Source organism: Gadus chalcogrammus, chromosome 12, assembly GCF_026213295.1.
Source record: "Gadus chalcogrammus isolate NIFS_2021 chromosome 12, NIFS_Gcha_1.0, whole genome shotgun sequence".
NCBI classification, from domain to species: domain Eukaryota; kingdom Metazoa; phylum Chordata; class Actinopteri; order Gadiformes; family Gadidae; genus Gadus; species Gadus chalcogrammus.
In genome coordinates, this window is record NC_079423.1 from 26623323 (window position 1) to 26647944 (window position 24622).

The 24622-nt window shown below is 48.0% G+C and overlaps 2 protein-coding genes across 2 annotated transcripts in view; one reads left to right on the plus strand and one right to left on the minus strand.

Annotated features, from left to right (window-relative positions):
• Positions 1–810: 810 nt before the first annotated feature.
• On the plus strand, positions 811–5084 carry LOC130392712 (elongation of very long chain fatty acids protein 4-like). Its single transcript, XM_056603220.1, has 8 exons — positions 811–1286; positions 1371–1428; positions 2102–2289; positions 2450–2530; positions 3442–3498; positions 3611–3725; positions 4035–4162; positions 4581–5084. Exons 2-8 carry the CDS (start codon positions 1371–1373, stop codon positions 4746–4748), a joined length of 795 nt encoding a protein of 264 aa, XP_056459195.1. The 5' UTR covers positions 811–1286; the 3' UTR covers positions 4749–5084.
• LOC130392780 (zinc finger protein GLIS1) overlaps positions 5019–24622 on the minus strand; it is a 27042-nt gene continuing 7438 nt past the window's right edge. Inside the window, exons 4-9 of the mRNA XM_056603277.1 lie at positions 22257–22367; positions 19986–20151; positions 16986–17160; positions 8430–8563; positions 7061–7225; positions 5019–6046 (exon numbers count right to left, since the gene is read on the minus strand). Coding sequence (XP_056459252.1) covers positions 5907–6046; positions 7061–7225; positions 8430–8563; positions 16986–17160; positions 19986–20151; positions 22257–22367 — 891 coding nt within the window. The 3' untranslated portion in view covers positions 5019–5906. The remainder of the gene's footprint in view (positions 6047–7060; positions 7226–8429; positions 8564–16985; positions 17161–19985; positions 20152–22256; positions 22368–24622) is intronic.

The window sequence follows — 24622 nt, forward strand, 5'->3', positions numbered from 1 at the left end:
TATATAAATGATTTTAGTTCATTGTAAATTATTTAAGCGGCTATGAAAATAATCGTTAGTTGCAGTCCTAGTTATGTCCACTAGAGAGCAGAATCTGTCCATCCTAAAGTTGGGCCTCCGAGAACCTAACTGCTGTGAAAGTCAAATGTATTACATGTTGGGATCATGCAACAGTTTTATACAACCAATAAATAATGTAAACGCTTTGAGACATGTCCATATAAATATTTTGCCCACAATGTGTCAGTTAATGAAATATCATTGATTTTACATCGGGGAGAATATATATTAGGAAATATCTTTTACATCTAATGTAATATCACATTAGCACGAAACAGTTCCACCAACATTTACCAGATAAAGAATGCAAGCCTGACGATCACAGCAGGTCAAAAGCTTGTATATGTGCTTACGTAGTGTAACATCAAGCAGAAGGGAAACACTTCCGGCTACTGGGGAAAGTGACTCGAGGACAATGTGCTTGTGGTGCTGGAGTGTCCGGGTAAACCGGTCCAAACGTGAAGGAGCTCTATTTGGCATTGGGAATACAACTGAAGCCCTACTGCCCTCCCCTTTACCTGGAAAACATAAGGACGTTTAAAGTCACGATGTGTAACTTTTTAACTAGCTTGTGATTTAAAATACCCGGGCATCTGTTGGTAACGCTGAACATTTGTGATTGAATTCATGTTATCTTGTTTAGAAGATTCGTACACTCTCAAAACCCCTCCCACTCACGGTGCCCAGCTAGCCAAGCTCCATTATTCCGCGTCACGAAGCTGCACAGCCAATCAGAGTGGAGTGGACAGAACAATGCTGCTATGAGCGGTTGAATCTAACACACTTGACCCTAACTATATGCACGACCGATTTAACTCTTGACCATTGTATGGTCCATTTGAGTGTCTTGAAATGGTAGCCTATACGTTATTCATATCATGGTAAAGAAAGACTGATTAAGGGGTCTTAAGGGAGATTAAAAGCAGTAAGTTCCGCCTTCCAATGCATCGGGGTTGTCTCAGCTATGCCCTCGTCGATTCGCCTTCAGTGCGACAGCCGGGATTTCATGGATTTAAACGTTTCATAGACTAGGCCCCACTGGAAGATTTACATGACCCATAATCAAACATAGCCCACTATAAACGAACGTAATATCACGGTGGTCGGCAGATTACCCACAGTCCAGTTACTCAGTTGTTAAAGTCCAAAGGTTATCAGGCCAGGTCAAAAAACATAGTCGCTTGACAAACTCTTGAGAATATTGGATTTGCTTCTTCTCGTTCAAGGTAGGCTGTGAATGAACGCATTTATGGATTGTCTAAATATTCAACATTGGGCTGGTGGAGTTATATGTTTTTATCCACTTTTAGATGGACAATGCTTTGAAGCGCGTCATGTCCATGTACAAGTGGACACTGGAGAACGGAGGTAGGCATGTGTTTTTGTCATGAGATTTAAAGATGTATACTTAAATCTTAAATATCATACTTTAAGGAGGGGTAAAAAACGTAAATCGTTATAGTTAACGGATCACAACAGTCGTCTTGTGTTCAATGCGTGGGAGGGAGATGGAGACGATGACAAAGGCTGCTCTATGGCTCGGGGCGGGCTGACACCACATGTCCCCACTGTCACGGGGCGTACGGCCGCGGCACATCGTACATTGTATTGTCTAATTACAAGTCTCTCCTCAGTCGACATAGGGTTTCAACCTGCAGCAATTCGAGGACTTTTGTCGTCACCCGATTCCACCACAGCATAGTAATTCCTTCCTCACGTCGGATTTCTAACCAGTGGGCTGCGGGTATCAATTGTCTGCGAGGTGGCCCGGGAATAGATATTGACCGAAAATATGGATTCAATATATATGTAGTGTCTATATATTTTGTTGTATACATTTTTTTTTAATGGTATTTTTCTTATAAAAAATAAAAGCATAGGCCTTTCATGGTTTGACTTATTGGTATAATTATGTCAAGTTCTCAAGTACTATATCAGTAAGTAGGCCTACTGTGGCCGCAGGCAGGTAACCCTTCTCTGATGTTGATGTGGGCCTCGAATGAAAAAGGTTTGGAACCCAGATTATTCCATTGTCTTCCAGATAAGAGGACAGACCCTTGGCTGCTGGTGTACTCTCCGGTCCCAGTAATAGTTATCTTCCTGGTCTACCTCTGTGTGCTCTGGGCCGGCCCCCGCCTGATGAAACATAGGGGACCCGTTGACCTGAAAGGAGTTCTTATTGTTTACAATTTTGCCATGGTGTGTTTGTCTGTCTACATGTTCTATGAGGTGAGTAGGCTGGTGTCTGTCTTTGTTCATTCACACATTTTTTTCCCCTTCCACATCTTTTTCTTGTGCCTCAAATGTACTTCCTTCCTGACTTCCTTTGTTCTGCCTTAACTTACTTACTTACTTCCTTATAATCCAATCCATGTTTTAATGTTCACAGTTCCTGGTCACATCCAGGTTGTCAAACTACAGCTACCTCTGTCAGCCAGTAGACTACAGCACCAGCCCTCTGGCAATGAGGGTAAGAACTGATCCCAATGTTTAATAATGAAAAAACTAAATGAACTTAATGAAGTCATATTTATATACATTGATTTGCCTCATACTTCTCCCACACATTGGGTGAGTGTGGAAAGTGTGGAAAGTATACATTTTCCTACTTTCATACATAAAACAAGCATGCTACATCTTATTATAAATAAATCTGTACTCCATTGGCTCCATTCCAACTCTGGACAAAAACAATGTCTAAGGGCATGCAAAAAATGTCACAACATGCAACAGCCCATCTCAAATGCCTCCAAGCAATAACATAGCTCAACAAGTTCATGGAATGAACAAACTCGAATTCTTAGTTGAACTTGAACTATGACCCAGATCAACAAAGTTTCCCTTTGAAACATTTTCCTAGAGTCCAAGAAAAAGTGCCAAAATAAATACCCAGAACTGAACAGGCAATTATATGGGTGCAAAAAGTCCATGTGATGCGCGACCAGGTTGAAAATAAAAATAAAAGTACATATAGGAATCAATTAAAATATGTGTTTTAATAGGACACTACAAACAAACATTAACCTACTTAACATTATTATGCAAAATAAAGACAAACCAACACGTTCACCTCTGGAATTAACGTATCATCCCATTATCACACTTTACAAGGATAAATACAATACAAAGCCGTTGGTACAGGAATAACGATGCTGTAGTTGCTGTAGTAGTTTATGGTAACGACAAAGTTTACTGCCACTGACTGGGTTGCCAGCCAAACATGTTTGTAAACCGGAACCCCTCCAATCAGTATGAACTACTACGCAATGCACTACATATGCAATCATTAATCAACTTCTTGTTTGATGGGTTTTTCTGCGTGTATTTTGATAGTCCTACGTGTTCCTCCATGATTAAAATATTTGTTCTGTTTTTCTTCAGATGGCCAATGTCTGCTGGTGGTTTTTTTTCTCCAAGGTTATAGAACTCAGTGACACGGTAAACATCGTCCAGAACAGACAGACATACAAACAACTCTTCTGTTGATTTAATTCCCTCATTCACACAAATTCACAATGTGTGTCCCTTCCTGTCCTCTGAACAAGTCCAGGTCTTCTTCATCCTGAGGAAGAAGAACAACCAGCTGACCTTCCTCCACGTCTATCACCACGGCACCATGATCTTCAACTGGTGGGCCGGGGTGAAGTATCTTGCTGGTGGACAGTGTAAGTGGACAGGCCTTGGGAAAGTCCTTTTGACACATGGTCCAGTCATTGGCAAGTCTGAACCCAGAATGACTGGACCTTAGTCCAGAACATCTCTGGAAAAAACGAATACAAAATTAAACAAACCTTAACAAATGATGTCGATTTTTTGGTATTTTCCCATTCCTTTAGTCACAAGATGGCCAGCATTCATATTCATATCAGATATTCTTGAAAGCAAATGCACTCAAAATCTCTAAGAAACCTATTTAATTTAAACAGCATATTTTCATCATCCGTCATTTTCTAAGCATTCTTTTTGTTTTGCAGCGTTCTTCATTGGCTTGCTGAACACCTTCGTCCACATCATCATGTACTCTTACTACGGCCTGGCCGGGCTTGGGCCTCACATGCAGAAGTACCTCTGGTGGAAGCGCTACCTCACCACCCTACAGCTGGTGAGCCCTCACCTCACCTCACCTGGGTCCACTGTAGTCCAGAAGTGCAATAAATCCTGGATGCTAATGTCATGTGACAGGGCACCCACAACTCTGATCCAATCATGTCATTTGTTGTTTTAATATGATGAAACTAATAGGATTAAACTTACATTTAGTTTGATATAGTTAGTCGAGACTATTCTAACATCAACGAAAAAGCTACCATCAACAAAAAACCCTGGTCAGATTAATGAATCTCAGCAATGTAAAACAGTATCCTGCATGAAAATTGCCCTTGCAATTATGAATGATGGTTTGGCATATGGGTATGTGTTAATGTTCATTGTAATGTTCATTACAATGAACATTAATGTTCATTGTATAATGTTTATTGTTAATCTTTGGCCTTGCTCCTGTCTTTTTTTCTTTTTTGCAGGTGCAGTTTGTGCTTTTGACAACGCACACAGGATATAACCTGTTCGCAGAGTGCAACTTCCCTGACTCCATGAATGTTGTGGTGTTTGGCTATTGTGTCAGCCTCATTTTCCTCTTCAGTAATTTCTACTACCAAAGTTATGTCAGCAAAAAGGTGAAAAAGATTTAACAAACAATCTGTAATTATCTGCCACTATGTTTATTTTTGTTTTGTATGGGAAATATTCTATCATGTCCACGTTAATAATAAATGGAATGATATTCGTTATGTTCGCACTGTGTAAACTGACCACTAGAGGGCATTATTCGTCTACCCAAAAATCGGGCCTGAGCGAATAATCCAACACCACCGTCAAAAGTAAAATCATTCATTCCTGTGGTTAGTGTACACTTTCACACAATTCACAAATATTGCTAATGTTTGGAGATATGGCTTTATTATTATGCTTTCATACAATGTGTCACAGATTTAAATAAAGGGAGACATTTTGCATAATTATACATTTATTAATTAATTCATTGGGAAATGACAAACATTCAAAACATTTTAAACAAACTGTACATTTTGTACACATGATAAAATAGATTGGGTTTAAGGTTTAATGCAACATATAATTGATTAACCCATATTCTCCTCCAGACATTACATTACATATCCAGATAACTAAACAAAACAAATTTAACGGCAAACCACTTATTTTACACTGATAAAACAACACAGCAAAAATATAGATTTCTTTCTACACATCAGCCTTGAAATGATTGAACGATATTGAGCGAGACAGGGAGGGAGTGGATGTCGTTAAATCCGTCCCTATTTTTTCTCATTGTGTCGCAACTCGATACATAAAGCAAAAAGAGGAAAATGCTACATGACAATAGAGCTTTGGACCGCCAATACTTATAAACATCATCGAGATAACAGTCCATTGCAAACAGGAACAATCAACATGAACTGGATTACTCATCACATAATATCGGAACATTTCATAAAAAAACATTTGATCTAATCTAGTGAAAGCACCAGATCGAGATTGTTTGCATGGAGGCAATTTAGTGTCACGGCAAGCATACAAAATTGTTTGAGCTATTTTAAACCTTATTGATGTTATTGTCTCAAACCCGGCTAGAACGTTCGTACGCTATACCGAAAAAAGGCCAAAGCAAAAGGCTTTTGGGAGCAACCCATTGACTCATGTTTGGAAGGGAACAAAGAAGAGACGACAGGGACTAGTGCATTAAGACAAGTATTGCGTGTTAAGAGGCATCCTGGAGGGAGTACGGCGCTCCGTGCCGGGGGCCTGGGAGTGCCAGGTCGGCCCCTCTCTCATGTCTCCGTGTACACCGAGGAGGACATGTGGCTTAGGCTCCGGTCGAAGCTGCCCACTTGGAAGAAGATGCTCTCCTCTGGGCTGGAGGAGAACTGGCACCCGCCGGCGCCCTGGAGGCCCTGGGTCAGCCCGAAGCCTGGAGGCGAGACACGAGGATGAGCAACAGAGCGGAGGGGTCGCTCTAGTGAAGAATCCCCAGTAACACTTTACAATATGAGTACATTGATAAACCATGAATTAGCATTAATGCAGCATTAAGCATTATGTATCATTAGCACAGGGGTAAGAGTCAGGGTTAGGGTCAACCCTAACCCTCAATAATGTGTTCATTAATACCTTAGTTAACATGAACACCATTAGTCAATTACTACCAAAGCCATTAATTATATGTTTATTAACTGTTGGTTAATGCTTATAACTGCATTCACCAATGTCAATCGGGGGTCAAATAATGTGCCCTTATTGTAAAGCGTAACAGAATCATCTGCCATTTGATTTGATTATCGTGATATATGTGGTCATCGTAGAAACTCCCTTGCGCAAGCTGTCATGATGGAAAGGGAGCGAGCTGAGTGCAAAGAGGGGAGGTGTTGTGTGTGGTGGTGTAACACAGTCCCCAGATAGACATTAGACAGATATTAGATAGAAAGGAACTACACATGAGGTCGAGATTAGATAGACATGAGGTAGAGATTAAGCAGAGATTAGATGGAGATTTAATAGACATGAGGTACATGAGGTCCAGATTAGATAGACATGAGATAAAGATTATATGCCCACGAGATATACATTAAATAGACAGGAGTTAAACATAAAATAGAGATTAGATAAACATGAGATAGAGATTAAATAAAGAAAAAATAGACATGAGACAAAGATTAGACAGAGATCATATTGACATGTGGTAGGGATTAGATCGACATGAGATAGAGATTAGGCAGAGATTAGATTGACATGGGGTAGAGATTAGACAGACATGGGATAGAGATTAGACCGAGTACATTGACCTGAGGTAGAGATTAGATAGACATGGGACAGAGATTAGGCAGATTAGATCAACAGGAGGTAGAGATCAAATAGACATGAGATAGAGATACAACAGATTAGATTGACATGAGGCAGGGATTAGACTGAGAGTTTGGGGCCTCACCTGCAGAGCAACCCGTGGTGGTGTTGCTGGAGGACATGTGAAAGCCATTGGGCTGATGGGAAGGGTAGTTGTGAGAGTCGGCCAGGACGTGGCCGCCGACGACCGCCTGCTCCATCCTGTACGCGTCTCCAAAATGGAAGCAACTCTGGAAGCTGCCCTGGTAGTCTGTGGAGAGGAGAGGAGAGAAGAGGAGAGAGGAGAAGGATAGGAGAGGAGTGTAGAAGGACGAGGAGAGGGGGGGAGGAGGAGATGAGAAGGAGAGGGGAAGGAGAAGGAGAGGAAAGGGAGAGGAGAAGGAGGGGAGAAGGATGTGAGAGGAGTGTGGAAGGATGAGGAGAGGAGAGGGGGAGGAGGAGAGGAGAAGAGAGGAGAGGGGGGAGAAGGAGAGGAGAAGAAGAGAGGAGAGGGAGGAGGAGGAAAGGCGGTAGGAGGAGAGGAAAAGGAAGGGGGGAGAGGAGAGAGAGAGGATAGGAGGAGAGGAGAAGACGAGGAAAGGATAGGAGGAGAGGAGAAGGAGAAAAAGGAGAGGAGAGGAGGAGAAAGAGAAAGAGAAGTCAGATTTGACGGGCTGTTATGCCTGAGCTCCTAAATTGCGTACGGTTTTTGTTCCTCGACTCAGCATCCTGTAAAGCCCCTTTGAAAACGGAGTGAGTTTGAAATAAAGACAATGCTTAGGGTTGTGCAAAATCTGCCCAGTCCCTACACCCCGCCGCCCCCACCTCCGTCTTTCTCAGCTTGTACTTAGAAGCGACCGCAGGAGTAAGTAACGATAATGTCAAAACCTGCCCTTTTTCTATTTTTTTTCTCCTGCTGGAGCGCCGTTCTTTGCGCAACTCTGCGACCACAGTGTGGTTTGAGGGACCGCCATGCGTAGATCCTCAACAGGGGAAACAGTGTTTAAGTCATTAGGGCCGGCCCAGTGAGTGACGGCGGCAGCTGGGGGGGGGGGGGGGGGGGGGTTTGGGGGCGCGGGGAGATGGCGGACCCGCCGCCAGCCAGCGGAAACGGCCTTCGCCATGAGGTACATTTTCAAAAAAATATCATCGTAAAATTGAATCTCGATTTCTTGACGTGCTGAACCAAAACCTACATATTCTCAACGTAATCGTCCGTGCAACATGGGTTGGTTGTGACCTGGCGTCGACAACGGCTTAACCCCGACAACCACACTGCATATTACAACGACATTGAATCTATTTCGGTGAGTTTCATGATGTCTCCGACCGAACGCCGAATGATGGATGGAGGTCTGTTTCTGAACGCAGGGCCAACTTATGATTATTATGATCTGATATAACTTGTTACAACTACAAGTTGACACAAGGGGATAGAGCAGGGGGGTGGAGGGGGTGGTGGAGGCCGGTCTCACCGTCGTTGGCACAGGGTGGGTGAGGGTAGCTGGAGTAGGGTTTGTGCTGGGGGTGGATGTTCTGCTTGTCCAGCGCCGTCGGAGACTGGGTCCCTGTCGCCTTCATTCCTGGGGAGAGTAGGGGACCGGAGAGCCTGGTGGAGGAGAGAGAGAAGAGAGAGAGAGAGAGAGAGAGAGAGAGAGAGAGAGAGAGAGAGGGGGGGGGGGGGGGGGGAGAGAGAGAGAGAGAGAGAGAGTGAGAGAGAGTGAGAGAGAGAGAGAGAGAGAGAGAGAGAGTGAGAGGGGGGGGGGGGAGAGAGAGAGAGAGAGAGTGAGAGAGAGTGAGAGAGAGAGAGAGAGGAGAGAGAGAGAGTGAGGAGAGAGTGAGAGAGAGAGAGAGAGAGAGAGAGAGAGAGAGAGAGAGAGAGAGAGAGAGAGAGAGGGGGGGGGGAGAGAGAGAGAGAGAGAGAGAGAGAGGGGGGGGGGGAGAGAGAGAGAGAGAGAGAGAGAGAGAGAGGAGAGAGAGAGAGAGAGAGAGAGAGAGGGGGGGGGGGGGGAGAGAGAGAGAGAGAGAGAGAGAGGGGGGGGGGAGATGAAGAGAGAGAGAAAGAGAGAGAGGAGAGAGCAAGAGAGCGAGAGTAGATGAGAGAGAGGAGAGAGAGAGAGAGAGAGAGAGAGAGAGAGAGAGAGAGAGGGGGGGGGGGGGGGGGGGGGAGATGAAGAGAGAGAAGGAGAGATTAAAAGTTTACGACAATGTCCCCTCACTGAAGTCTCATTGTGTCGGCCGTTGTGTGAATCACTTCCCAACGAGCGCACTCATACTCGACGCCACGCCACCAGAACAAGGCTGCGTGACGAACCCCTTCTTCCCCAACCCCTTCCAGCCACCAAACGCACCAAACCGCATGAACTCCACCCCTCCACCACCAGCCAGCAAAGCAGTTCCCCCGATCTCAAACCCCAGCAGAAACAGTCCATCCCTGTTTCACACGAATCGTGGAAACGTCGGTTCCCCCCCTACACACACACACACACACACACTCACACAGACACACACACACACACACACACACACACACACACACACAGACAGAAAGGCACACACACATACAGGCACAGACACGGACGGACACGCACACACACGCACGCACGCAAGCACGCACGCACGCACACACGGACACGCTCGCACACACACACACACAGACAGGCACGCACACACTCACACGCACACACACACACATGTAACCCTCCTTCCACCAAACATTATGATAAGTCAACAAACAGCAGAGCATACATCTGAGCAAAACCAAGCTCTCCTTTGGTTTCAGAGAGAGAGAGAGAGAGAGAGAGAGAGAGAGAGAGAGAGAGAGAGAGAGAGAGAGAGAGATGGAGAGAGAGAGAGAGAGAGAGAGAGGAGAGAGAGAGGGAGAGAGAGAGAGAGAGAGAGAGAGAGAGAGAGGAGATGAGAGAGAGAGGAGAGAGAGAGAGAGAGAGAGAGAGAGAGAGAGAGAGAGAGAGAGAGAGAGAGAGGGGAAGAAAGGCACAAAGCACATTGCTATTCAGACTTCAGAGTCCCGGCATATTTGAAAGAAGGAATATTAGCATGACATGTTTGTGCAGTTAGTGGCTCTAATGGCCATAAGGGAGAACAACTGTGGCTACGTAATAAGCTCCTTTTGGATCTCTTCTCGACAAATGAAGCCTTGTCTCTGCCTATTCGTCCCAGTTGAGGCAAAACACATTTTATGTTATTATATCCCCCATCAGATTGCACGGTGCCAACCTGAGAGTAATAGTGAAAAATGGGATCCATCTCCCTAGTTCTGAGTCAAACATCGCTCGCTGCAACGAGCCCGTCGCGTTCATATGAAGATAAAACCATTGTGATGAATGACCTTTTAAAAATCAATTTCATTGCAAGCATATGTCAGCTGGTCCACGACTAAGCTTGGCTCACATCGGTCCATCGACCAATCGCATGACATGCAACAGGTTTTTCATGCGGCCGTCCCTAATACCTCGCAGCCCTTAAATATGAATTCAATCATTGGCGAAAGTCTGTAAAAAAAAAATCTTAGTGATAAAACATCATGGGAAAAGTGCATGCGCCACAATGTAAGGAACGCTGCACATGAGAATCAAACATAAAAATCCCGCAGAACATTAATCTCCTTCAGCCATTTTTACAGCACCATGTGCCGGTCGTATTTAAACAAACTACGTGTTCACATGAAAGTTAATAGGAAACGCCAAACACTACTACACGGGACGGGAGCTTAATGAAGAGGACGATTGAGTCCAAACCCAGACCTTGGCTAGCCAACAGATCTGCCTGTAAAAAGAAAAGAAAAAAGGAACTGGCCAATCAAGTGCTCTTATATTCAACAGCCACTTAGCAGGCCCTTATGAGTGCATATCAGGAATGCCGAGGCATGAACTGCTGCTCTGTTACTATGCACTGGCGCTATGCTATGCAAGGAGAGCGTGTGGTTTGCACTGAGTGCTACATCAGCGTAATGACAGAGTGTTGCTGGAGGCGAGGATCCCTTACATGACTGGTGCTCCCTGGTCTAGGTGCGGTGGAGCCTCTACCTTAACCCAACCTGCGTAGAGCAGCTAGATATGCTACAATCAGGCTAGCTCGGCTAGCTTTGCTCAGGGACTGGCAGGGCCTGTAGAACATGATTAATATATTGCTGTTCTTGAGGATGAATGATGAGCCATCTTGAAGAAATTACACAGACAAGAATGTTGCAACACGGTGATCCATTGGTTTGGCCTGAAGTCATCTACTCTACTCTCTTTTATGACGAATAGGCATTGCTGCCGGTATTGATAAACATATATTTGGCAATAGATACGCATTGATTCATTATTTGTTTTTCCGTAGAAAAACTTCAACCTAGTTATTGAATTGTTTGTGTGCCTTTGATTTCTTCATTTGTAGTGCGGCCATGTAGTCGAGAGTGGAGCCTCCATCTAAGCTCTGAGAAAACACTCCCTGAGACTGTTGTGCGTAGCACCTTGTGTTAATCATAACTTTCGAACCAGGTAGCCGTTAGCGAGTTTGGCTAATACACGGCTTGGCGCTAACCCCGGCGTGTGAGCCATGTGTTGCAGCGGAGAGCAGCACTCTCCCCCGTGGGAGCTGCTGTCAGCACATTTCAGGAAACAGTTATACTGTTCATATTTTTACAAGCAGCCTCTATGCACAGCTAAAGTGAATCATAAGCTAATCATTGCCAGCTGCCCCCCTGGCTCTCTCTCTCTCTCTCTCTCTCTCTCTCTCTCTCTCTCTCTCTCTCTCTCTCTCTCTCTCTCTCTCTCTCTCTCTTTCTCTCTCTCTCTCGCTCTCTTGCTATGGTTAACTACGCAGGCTCAGCGCATGAGGCCGGAATCTTTCAGATCTGGGATGAATCTCGCCGGTGATAATCATCTCCACTGATCATCCTGTCCTCGTCCACCACTTCACACACTCTTCTCTTCCCGAGCCGAGTTGACTCGAGAGCGTTTTGACCTCTGAACCCTGATATGTTTCATCAGATACAGGCCGATATTAGAGTGTCAACAGTGAGTCCAACAAAAATACTTAGGTGATAAAGGTTTAGGAGAGTGAGAAAGTGAACCTGGATCTTTCTGAACCTTTAATTCCCTCCGACGGTGCAAACATGAGGCCGAGGAGGATCCTGAATACGGCTCAGACGGCTCAAACGCAATATCGCTCGGTAAATATGCCGTATTTACGAGCGTTGCATGATCCTGGGAAAAAAAACGTTTTGATCGCAGATAAAATATCCCGACTTAACCCTGGCCCTCAAATCCCTACAACAGACCAGAGGATCAGGACTTCATTCGCTACCCGGACTATAGCCGCCCTCCTCAGGCCACGAGAGACTCAAATTCCTCTAGAGCAAAGCAGGTATGCGAACATGGAAGGCATCACTGTTGGCTCGCATGAATCGTCCAGAGACCGCCATTCCCCGCCCCTCCCAAATAACACCTCCAGAGGTGCCACCCCGGTGTAAAACAAGAGCACACCTCGTCTTCCCCTCCACAGCGGGGTGTGTGGAGATGGAAACGGACTCGTCAAAGCGGAGGAACCTGCAGAACTTACGAGCCACTCCACTCCGCTGCTTGTTCGTCTTCCCCCGCTGCCCTGCCCCCCCCCCCCCCTCCCCCGGACCATCAGGGCCTTCTCCCCAACAGACTCCCAGCTCCTCGTAAACAGCCCCCCTCAGTCTCCCACCTTCTCCTCTTTCTCCTCCAGCCTTTGGATCCAGCTTCCAGCCTCCCTGACGGATGGCAGGGGCTAGCGCGAGGTGCGTCTCGCTGGGAACGCTTCTGGTTCTGGTTAGCCGGGGGGAAAGCGAAGGCCGAGGTCAAGGCGTAGTACTACTGGCTCGAGCCGAGCCAGAACTCTTGCAGGGCCAGTGACGTGAGAAGAAGGCATTGCGAGCGTTCTGTTCCGACAGATGGGTGCACCCCCAACACACTCAATTACACATGTCCTGTAATTGGCTTGTCTTGTTTTGGAGCCGATACCAAATCGTAACGAACGTGAGTGATCTAACCGAAGGCTAAACTTTTGTTTGTTTTGATTTTCATCCGGAGGACAACACCGTTTCGTGGGCCAACTCGTGACAAACTCATGACTAAGTTGCCGTGACTGCGTAGGAATGCTTTTGTTTAGAGTTTGGAGGCAGAGAGAGATTGACATTCATCTCGCGGATCATTGAGAACTGGTAATAGCAGGAAAACAGTCGGGGTAGAGTTACGCGCCCCCCGAAGGTTCGCCTTCAGTGGAACATATCTGGTAATGTGCGCTCTGTTTCTGTTGCTGCTGCCACTCTGATCCAATTAGACAGTGTCACTCACAAGCGCGGGTATCAAAACCCGCTCGCACTAATATTTATCAAGGGGGCGGCCTCCAATGTCAATAAACTGGAAAAGGTGCACAGTGGACTCTCTCCGCGTGCAATTATACAACCGCAAACGGCTAAAGGGGGGGTGAACGACAACATTTACCACCCATCTGTCTGTAAGTACATGCTGCCATGCTCTGAACAGCCCTGCCTGTGAATGAGGCCCTACAAGGCCAGAGACACACGCCACCGCTTGCGAGTGTGCGCGCGCCTCACCGACAGCTCGCACATAGGCATATTTTTTTGTAAGCTGCCATTTTTTATATCAGCTCTGAGAGAAACGACACACGGTATTTAGAAAGTAAAAGGAGTCTAAATGGCCCATTTGAGCCAGGATAAACACATTTAGGGTATGAGGTCAGTGACTGTTGCACTACAGGCCGGTTAGTTTGATAATTTTGTCAAAATGTTTAATGTCCTGCTAAACCGTTTGGGAAAAACAAGTGCAGCGGTGATATTGACTTTGGCAGCAGGCTGTATGCTCAAGGCTTTATACATGTAAATCAAAAGCTCCATCTTCAGGCAAATGTAAGTAGACGTTTCATGCCGGCTTGTTGTAGGTCCTGGCAACGCATCAACCCTCCGTCGACCCAACCCTTTCTGCGATGAAGAGATAGAGGACTACAGTGTGTGTGAACAAACACACACACACACACACACACACACACACACACACACACACACACGCGCGCACGCGCGCGCGCACACGCACACACACACACACACACACACACACACACACACACACACACACACACACACACACACACACACACACACACACACACGCACACAAGTGCTAATTGGTCAAATCACAATTGTGATGTGATGAAATTTGTGGACCTGCAAATTGCTGCAATTCTCCTAATGCAATCCTGTTGTCATGTCACATCAATGTAGTGGACTTGCTGTGGGCCTAGCAAAAAAGGGTTTTAGGAATTAGGACGGTTGTTTTCTTTGGCTGGACAAGCAGGGAACATCTGTAGGGAACGGGCTGATTTACACGCTCACAAACCCGCACACACATTTACACACAAAAGGCTCCAGGCAAGGAGCGTGGCCACAATCATTGACAGCATACAAATATATAGATTTATACTGTTTGTGTACATGTAAACAATCGTGCTATTCTTTCTCTTAGTCACACTCTCTCTCTCACACCAAGCATGTCTCTCTGTCTCTCTCTCTGTCTCTCTGTCTCTCTCTCTCTCTCAGGAACATTAAAAACATAACCTTTATCTCTTCCATGTATCTCAGCCACAATATGTCCGCCTGCCTTTATATTTTTGTCTAACGGGCCCCATGGCTCCAGGTTGCACAACACGTTCCCCTTTCCCTTTCCAGCCCGCCTCCGAGCCGCCGTAGCCGGACAGGCTGCTGAGGAAGGCGCCCTAACTGTCCGGGGTCATCCAGGGGTGTTTTACTCCTGCCATTCGAAGCCTGAAGCCTCCTGGGGAATCCTTCAGAGGATCGGGAGGCCTCTGAGATCAGCACTACTGAACATTTACAACCTCTTCTCTGCACTGCCAGCCCTGCTCCCTGGAAGAGATATCTGCTTGTTCCCAGCCGCTCGGATCACACGCAATCTCCTGTGGATAATACTGCTTCAATTCCCCCTAAACTTAGATACTTCCCACGATATGCACCAGAGGGGAAGACACGCAGCGAGACAGGTGCACGTAGGCATACCATCGCAAGTAGCTGTCTGAAGAATCCTTTTTTCTGGATGGAACTGGCTGCAGTGCAAATACACTTATATTTTATTCACGCAAAAGCACATCCACATGCGCTTGCACGCAAAGGGCCGCTGGCATTAGCCAAGGTTTTGTAACACAGGGCTTTTTACGACATGCTTGATCCTATTCATTCGTTGTCAATGTTATTCAATTGTAAAAGTGTGTTTTCCTTTCTCCCTCCTCCGCAGGTTGTCAAGCACAGAACACACATAGCCTACGCCTCCTAGCCTAGCACGTAGCCTTGCATGGCTCCTTCTCCCGGGAAATCCTGTTCCTAATGGAAAACATGCCCGCTATCCTTATCCGCACACACACACACGCACACACACACACACACACACACACACACACACACACACACACACACACACACACACACACACACACAGGCACACACACACGCACCGACGCACACACACACAAGGTGAAAGATGAGATGGATAGAGTGGAATAGATAGAGCCAAGAGAAACCGAGGTGTAGTTCGGATGTTTCCCGAACCCCTTCAAGTGTCACCGGAGCCCAGAGGAGGGAGCGGGGACCCTCTTCAGAGGAGCCCCCGTAGTATGTTTACGGACAGGGGGCTAACATCTGGAGGCCCAGCCATCTCGTGGCTAGTACAAGTCACAACACAATGGCTCATTCTCAGAGTCCTTGAACGGGGGGGGGCATGCCACCCTCACACCCCCCCCCCCCCCACACCCCCTGCCCCCTCCCCTCCCCTCCCCGCCCTCTGACATCACCGCCCATTTAAACCCTTTAGCCTCAGTCACGCTGTGGTCCAAGAGGGCGAGAGGCCGCGGCCCTAAGCGCGCGGGATCACACAGCGGCGCGGTCCCAGCGGTGGTGGGAGGCACATCTGAGGAGGATCCCATCGCACAGCTTGTGCCGGGTTGTCCTCGTTAAAACCCCCCCTGAATGAAGCGCGGCCAAGGGCTGATGTCATGGGCCGTCCTCTCCAGCGCAGAGACGGAGGGGGTGGTGTAAACACAGCGCGCCCTGCCAGAAATAGAGCCGCGCGGGCCGTGTGTCATGCTGACTCCGTGGTGGCCATTACAGCCACCCCCCCCCTTCCTCCTCCCCCTCCCCCCCCCCCCCCGCCTCCCTGGAGGACCATGTATCGGGGGTCACGGGGTGTCGGGTTCTCCGCGGCCCGGGGCGGATGTGTTGGCTGGCGTGGAGGAGAACCTGCGTGTGATCCCGTGTTCGCCGCACGGCGATGAAGTCCGAGGGCCGAGGGCCGAGGGCCGGAGGGGGCCGGGGGGGCCGGGGGGGCCGGGGGGGGGTTCTCCAGTGTATTGACACTGCAACGTGTCATGGTGATCTCCGCTGTGCGTGTGTGTGTGTGTGTGTGTGTGTGTGTGTGTGTGTGTGTGTGTGTGTGTGTGTGTGTGTGTGTGTGTGTGTGTGTGTGTGTGTGTGTGTGTGTGTGTGTGTGTGTGTCTCATAACGAGGTGGTCAGGGGTTGACCTGATGACGCTGATCGGTTCACCGGGTTTGTCAAGAGTGACACTGTGTGTTGATGTTGGTGTGTGTGTGTGTGTGGGTGGGTGGTTGGGTGTGTGTGTTCACGGTAATATCTGTTTAACATCTAATATGAGTGATACTCTATATCTGGGCATTTATTCAAGTGAATGATCATTTCATTTAGTTGTGGTTGACCTTTGTGTTGTGTCACTGTGGACGTGTGTATGTGTGTGTCCGTCTTTGTGTGGGGGCGTGTGTGTGAATGTGCGTGTGTGTGTGAATGTGTGTGTGCTTCATCAGGGACATTTGTGTGCACGTGTGCTTCATTAAGCGTGCATGAGTGCGTGAGTTTGTGTGCGCACACATGCTTTATAACGGGCGCGTGCGTGTGTGTGTGTGTATGCGTGCGTGTGTTTGTGGGCGAGCGCGTGCTTTATCACATTACAGGACTCACCCGTCGCGCGTGCCTTCCAGGGCAGCCAGGGGTGAGAGGTGGTGGGGGCTGTGGAGGTCCGGGTCCAGCCGGGCCAGCCTGGAGGTCATCTCGGGGGCAGGACAAGGGGCCGGGGCGGTGGACCCCAGCTCCAGCGAGGGACAATGGTGGGGCGTGCTGGAGCCAGTGTACAGGCCTGGAAGACAAACAACCCTAACTCGGTAACCGGGTCCAAATAAACACCATGGCCCTGCACATCGTCTCTGCCTTTGACCAGATTAAAAGCCATTTCACGGCGTTGGGACAGAGTTTAGGGAAGGGGAAAAAAAAGGCCTCAATCCAATCAGGGAGGGTTTAGAAAGAAGAATGTTCTGTTTGTATTTTGGGGGTACACTGCCTCGCCTTAGGGATTGGCCCTGGTTATCATTTTAGCTCTTTGTTCTCATGATAGAATAATGAAGTAAAAGTTTGCATGTGTTGATGTTTTGAAAGGATTCGAAACGGGGAAATTTGGTTTACTCAATACTCCTTTTTTATGTGGGTACACATCTGCATTAATGTTTCGTTTTATTGTGTGCGTATGAGAGTGCGGGCCTCTCTGGCTGTTTTATGAACTGCACATGGACGTGCGCGTGTGGAAACACACTGAAGCACTGAAACACACCGAAAAGTAAACTAAACTCCTGAACTTCCCATCCTAAACAATTACATTTACGTCTGAGGGCTTGGGCCCTGGACTGCACGTGAAAGTCATCGCAAGGCCTCCGCTCGTCCTACACAGTGAACCTCAACATTCTACTGTGTTGAAGCACTCTGATGAACTTATCACTGCTTTGGGGGCTCGCTGTGGCAATTTGCTCAATGTACATGGCCCATGTTACCGGCTAGGGTGTTCATGAGCAGGGGAAGGGAAGTCAGAAGCCAGGAGAGATCTAGGGCTCCTGGTTATGTCTGGGGCCAGATGTGTGGGAGCAGTGGTGAATGCAGGGGCCCGATCCGAACAGGCCTCCTCCGAAATGGTTACAAGCCTGATTCATTACCTCCAAATCATCAATCACAGCCCCCTTTAATGGTTTCCCCTTTAGCCCCGACATCTGTTGCCAGGCCGACAAAAAAAACAGTCAACAACTAAAAAATGGCTGATTATCTCAAATTCATTGCGAGCTCCGCGGGAAAAAGCAAAAAAAAAGGAAGGAGAGGGAGAGGTAATGAGATCAATGTATGGTGGAGTGAGTGAGTAACAGCCTGTGATTCCAGTACGTCTGAATCATGTATTTTGCGTCCTGGGGAAAAGTTCTGAGATTCCAAATTTTGTGTGGATGCATAAAACATGCTATGTTATGTTCTGGACAAAGAACCGGAGTGAATTACTGTGTAACGACGGGAGAAGGAGATAGATTGGAGAATGAGCAGCCATCCAGCCTGACTAGCAGCGGCACGCAAAGCCCCCCCCCCCCCCCCCTGCCTCCGCTTTCTGCGGGGTGATTTGGAGAACCCTCTAATTGCCGTCTATAAAAGAGGGATGGGGCTTTTTTGGTAAGCCACGCTGTAGTCATGGCTTAAATGAATGAGAGCAGAGTTATAACCAGGAAACACGCTGGGCTCTGCCTGGAAGCGTGAGTCACTGCTGCTCCACAGGTGTTAATGTCAGCATGCCTGCCTGCTGGATTCAACCCCTCAACAACGCACACTTTTGTTCTTCGTATATTTGGCCCCCAAACAAAGAAAATCATAATAATAGAGTGTCATCTTTTGTTGCAAAATCTCTGCCATGAAATACACGTTTAAACAAAACATTGAATCCTCAAACGCCTTTTTTAAAAACTAGCTCGTAGCCCCTAGCGCATCAAAGCCCTGTTTAAAATAAATGACCAAGAAAAATCTATTCAATAAGACACAGGGGGAGGAGGAGGAGGAAGAGGGGAAGGAGGAGGAAGGGGTGACGGTGGTGGTGGGAGGGGGGGGGGGGGTGTTGGTGAACAAACATTCAATCGAAACAATAAAAGACACGTTGGACGCTTGCTTTGTCGGCGGTACAATCCAGCAACAAGAGGAGTAGGCAGTGGGGAGCCTGGAGCAATAAACGGGGGAAGATGTGTCCAAAGTGCGATCAACGCAGGGGTACGCCGGGCCGTCCGTCCGTCACATTTTTAGCATTTGTTTATTTATTCATCTACTCCTGCGTCGAGAGCCTGCCTTGTGGACTCTTTTACGGATCAATTCGTGCCCCTCAAAGTAGAAGTTTTATAGGCGCGCGCGGGTGATCGGATAAACATTTCCACACTTTTAAGCGATTGTTCTGTCGCAGTCACATGGTGGAGCTGTGTCCAAACACAGCTCGTCGACCGTTTGATTATTTAGAGACACATTTGGTCGGCCCCGCGAGGAATCGAATGCCTGCACGTGTTGGACGACATTGTTCGGACGAGCGGTCATCGACGCGAGGGAGGGATCTTGATTGTTTTGCGCATTCCGTGCGAGCGCGAAGAATTTGGGGCATGTCTTACTTGCGCAAAATCATACTCACTCTGACCTTGAGTCTTGGCTTCCAGCAGTTTCATGGAAAATCAGGACAAGCCTTGCAGGCTTTTTAATGACTTCCTTGTATTTACCTTAACTTTAATTTAGTTTTGGGGGAACTTTGGCCTTTTAAACCTGTCCTTGATCACTATTATGTGTTTTCGTGGGTTTTTCGTGCATGACAATACTTTTGGGGCAGTTTTCCATTGTACTTTAATTACTTCAATCAAACTGAATTGGTTTGCATCATAGTAAACTCAGTGACCACAAGGCACACTCAATGCACCATTGACCATCTTAAGGCTCAATGACTGTTTTCTCCTGTTTCTGTTCATTTGTCCATGAGCCATGGACCTGTTTAAAAAACCAATCTGAATTACATTACAGCCCGCGTAAGCTGAAGCACAGTTACAACACAAACAGGTGCTTCTCAGGCTGAGAACGGCAGCCGCCACTGGGGCAACGTTTGAGTGTGAGCATGTGTGTGAATGCGCTGCGCACCTGTGAAGATGTCCTGGCCCAGTCCGGGGGAGCGCAGGTCTTTGTACAGGTGCTGTGGGTCGGGGGGGCAGTGCAGGTGCTGGGACGCGGGGTTGGAGCTCTGCAGGTGCTGGATGGACAGGCAGTCACTCAGGAGGTCCTGGTCCAGATGAGGGCAGGGCCGCAGCTGTCCATCGGAGCGAAGCGGATGAGAAAGCAAAAAGCAACAAGGGGGAAGAGAGGGTCAGAGGTCGGCCCCGGAGAGACAAAAGGAGAGCCCCGGATTACCTAAAGTCACCGCGCGTTTCCACTACGACGAACACGGTGACTCATCGCCTTTGTCCCGCGTTGTTTATTGTTCTCGGCCGTGATTCATACGTTTATTTAAAACAGAAAACGCACGGAGCGATCACAAACACATTGTCACCGAGGGAGAGCTGGAGGAGCCCGAGAGATCCAGGGACCCCCCTCTGACTCCACCCCCCCCCCCCCCCCCCCCCCCCCCTACGTCAGGGCCCTGGCCCACCGACGCCTTTTCGGGGGTGGACTACCCGCCCAGCCAAACCTCGATGCCAGGGCAAAATTGCTTCTGTTTCCCGCTCTGCCAGCACTAATAGGGACAAGTGAAGACACATTTCCTACCCCACAATCACACGCCATGAGGCAGCCGCTTGCTCCGAGGAACCACATGACCCCAGGTTCGGGTGTGATGGGAGAGCGGGGGGGGGGGGGGGGGGGGGATGGGGGGGGATTGCAGGCTTGGATCTTGGATCCGGGGGGAGATGTTCGGCTCTGGTGATCGGATCAGGTTGACTCGTTCCATAATAGAGAAATATGTAATAAAACACCGAAGTAGTGGAGGTACACGCGCGTGGAATCATCCCCCACCCCCATCCCTGGCCACACACACACACACACACACACACAGAAAAAAAATTGCTTTTTCCTGCCCTCTGGAGATTCTCCCTGCACCGCTTTGGCAACATGAGGTTTGTGATGGTCACGGCGGATAGCTGAACGAAGCAGCGCAGGCCGACGGGCAGACGGACAGACAGACAGGTTACACACACAGCGCACTGGAGCGCGGCGCGGAAACAAGGACGTGGAGGTTCAACGGTGCGTTCTCCTGAAACGTATGTGAAACAGACGACTCTCCACCGACACGAGGAACCCTAGACGCGACCCGATCCACCGTGTACATGACGGTCGGCTGCCTGGCAGACGTTGCAGCAGAGGCCTGGATACGTTGTCTGATTCAATGATAGCTATGACGGACTCAATAACGTTAGACCGTCGGACCGCAGATGCATCACGGGTGCTTATCTTCTGGGGTGAAATCACAGCAAATCGAACTGGAGACATTATCGTCGTGCCAGCAGCCACCGTACACGCTATGAGGATCACTATCCTCCCAGCAGAAAAAACATACGTCAAATGTAATCTCGAGTCCGTCGTTTCCCGCTCTGTGCAGACCTAACAACCCCCCCCCCCCCCCCCCCCACCCCCCACCCGTTCCCCTTTTACTGCTCCTAGAAGAAAAGAGGGAGGGAGCTCTGAGCATTTGTTTTGACATTTGTCCATAACATCTGGCCGCTGGAGAATTGCTGCTCAACAGCATGTTAACAATGCTCCAAGCGAATACACACACACACACACACACACACACACACACACACACACACACACACACACACACACACACACACACTTACTCATGCACACACATAGGCATACACACACAAACACACACACACAGAAAAACGCAAACACCCGCACGCACACGCACACGCACACACACACACGCGTACACACAAACACATGTTTCCCTTTACCACGCCAGGTCGAAGGAAGCCATCATCCTGCCTGCCACTATCCAGCCCCTTCTCCACAACAATGAAGCCATTCTCCTGCGTGTATTTACCCGTCCCGGCCGGGGGAACACCAGGCCTTTGGAGCACGGACGCAGTGATCCACGGTTAAAAAAGAGCTGATCTATTGTTGGAGCTTTTAAAAAATGTTGCTCCACAATCCTCCACGACCGGCCAAACACCCTTTGTTCAAGAGACACTCTATCGAGGGCCAGTGTTCTGAGAATAACCATGCAGGCAGGAACTTAAGTATCTGTGGAGCTGTGGCCTTGATTCGTTGGCATCAGTTCAGGTTCCTTCTGGGAGTCGGCCAAGCAACACATGTACTTTATGGAAACAGTAGATTGGAGCTTCCCAAATACGCAGTGAAAATAAAAAAGGTTCTCGCTCTCTTCCCATGGTGCTTTCGGGTCGGCGGGCTTACCTTTCGGCGCACCTGCTGCTCTTTGGCCGAGTGAATCTTGACGTGTTTGCGCAGCGAGCTGGGGTCGGTGTAGCGCTTGGTGCAGCCGGGGATCTGACACGCGTACGGTTTCTGCATGGAGGAAGACGATTCCCGGGTCACTTAATGGTATAGACGCAATGCTGAGAAGGTTTTTGTTGAAATGTGTAAAAAACGGAGATACAACTTGCAACTGACACTGAGAAATACATCTGGGTTAGTTTTGACTAATTGCTCCCGTTGGGAGGAATTGGTCAAAATGTGTAAAAGTGGTGAAAAGTGAGTGTGACCAGAATACCTTTTCTGAAATGTTAAGAGAAAGAGCCTACCTTCAAGCTGAAAAAGTAACGCAACAGGAAGAAAGAGGAAAAGAGCATGTAAGAGAGAAATTGATTATCAGTTGCAACATCCTAATAGACCAGATAAGCATCTTAAAGCTTGTTTCCAGCAGTACTGGTTAGGATAAATATCCCAAACCAAGAACATGCGAGCAACAATCAATCTATCAATGAAGAGATCAGCATTACATGATTATACCAGAGCCTCATCAAAGTACAAATAAACATAACAGTTTGAGCGGTTCCTAAAAAAAACAAGGACAATTATCTTTGGGCACATCATATGTGTGTGTTTGTGTTTGTGTGTGGGACTGTGCGCATGTGTTTCTGTGAGAGTAAACGAGTCATTGTCTACGTGTGTGTTTGTGCGTTTGCATTGATGGCTGAGTTGGTGAGCAAATGGATATGTGAGTGCTTATCTTTGGGTGTGTGTGTGTGCGTGTGCGTATTTTTGTGCGTGTGCTTGATAGTGTGCCTGTTTGAGTACGCCTGTTTGAGTGTGTGCGTGTGTGTGTGGTGTATGTGTATGTGTGTGTGTGCGTGTGTGTGTACTGGTGGCAGTCGGGTGGGGTAGATGTACCCAGAAACCACACGTGCAAAAAAATGACTGCATGTGACACTTTCCCTTTCACGCTGCACTCATTAACTGAGCAAGTACAACGTATGGCAAGCTCACCCATGGAGCACATTTTCCCCTCATGTCAAACTCTTTCATTCCCCCCCAACCCCACCAACACACACACACACCAGAATATGAAGTAGCCATTAAAGTGTAATTGGAACCGCGTCTTTATTAGGCCTGCCTTCGCTCGGTGGCCCGCTCGGTAAATAACACATTGTTATTGCAGGGACCCTCAACGCGCCACTCATCTCTACTCCGCCTGTTTTCCCAAGCAGCGCTCCCGACGCACGACAAGGAAAACCCGGCACAAAGAAAAATAGCAAAGCACGACTTCTGTCTAGAATAAATACCGGCACCGTGTGGAATACATGTTTCGGCCCTAAGTGTTTTTGGCAGTGCCAGCGTCGTCCGGGCCCCCGGCTCAACGGTGGCCACAGTCGGGGGGGCCGTTAATGTGAAGGTCGTACGCGTTGGGGACCCGCGGGGGGCCGGCGTCGTCAGGGTTACGGTGGAGGAGGAGAGCGTTGGTGGTCGCTGCCCACAGTGTGTGGAATAACACGGGGTTTGGGGAGCAGCCGAGTTATCGGCTCTTGTACGCCCGGTACCGAAAGGCGCACGGTGTGCTTTGGATTTGAGGTGATGTCGTTTTTTAATCTGACCTGAAACGTTGCCGCGGGATATGTTTACGTGATACAAAAGAAGGAGAGGTGAAGGAAAAAGGACATAGAGTGCTTATAGTATCTGCACACAGAGCACAAGAGTCATAGCACAGAGCAATAATATCGCTTTGGGTTGCAATTATAATTACAAAATTATACTGTAATATAAGTTGGGTTGCAATTGCCTGCGCTTGGTTTTTATCTTGTCTAGTAATCAAACCAAAATGTAATCAACTATGTAACTCTTTTTAACTCAAATATAATGAAAGCGTAATAATAGAAAAACATTTGTTCAGGGTGTATATATATGTTCTATTTTATTTATATGGCTATTAGTAAAAGTTGGCAATTTGCGAAACTTCCCTTCATACAATACAATGGAGTACAAATCAAGAGTCCCTGATTCCGAGCATAAGCCCATGACAGATGTTTTTAAGGTCTACAGTTAAGCGTAAAATAAACCATCCACCGTCCAACTATCTGGATCCCCGGGGAAGGCGATAAAGCGAGACATTTAGAGTTCCTGAATTAATGTGACAGTAAGGAGGTGGAGGTTCAGCCGTCTGATTCATGCTCTCCCTGCCCTCGCCGTCCCTGGGATACAGAAACAGGCTCGGCCCGGTCAGGTCCGGTCCAAGCTGTGACTCAGGCCTGTAGGACCCGATCCTCGAGCGGTCCCTGATGGTGCCTCCCGGGCCAACGGCACGCCACACAACTCACTCTCCCGCT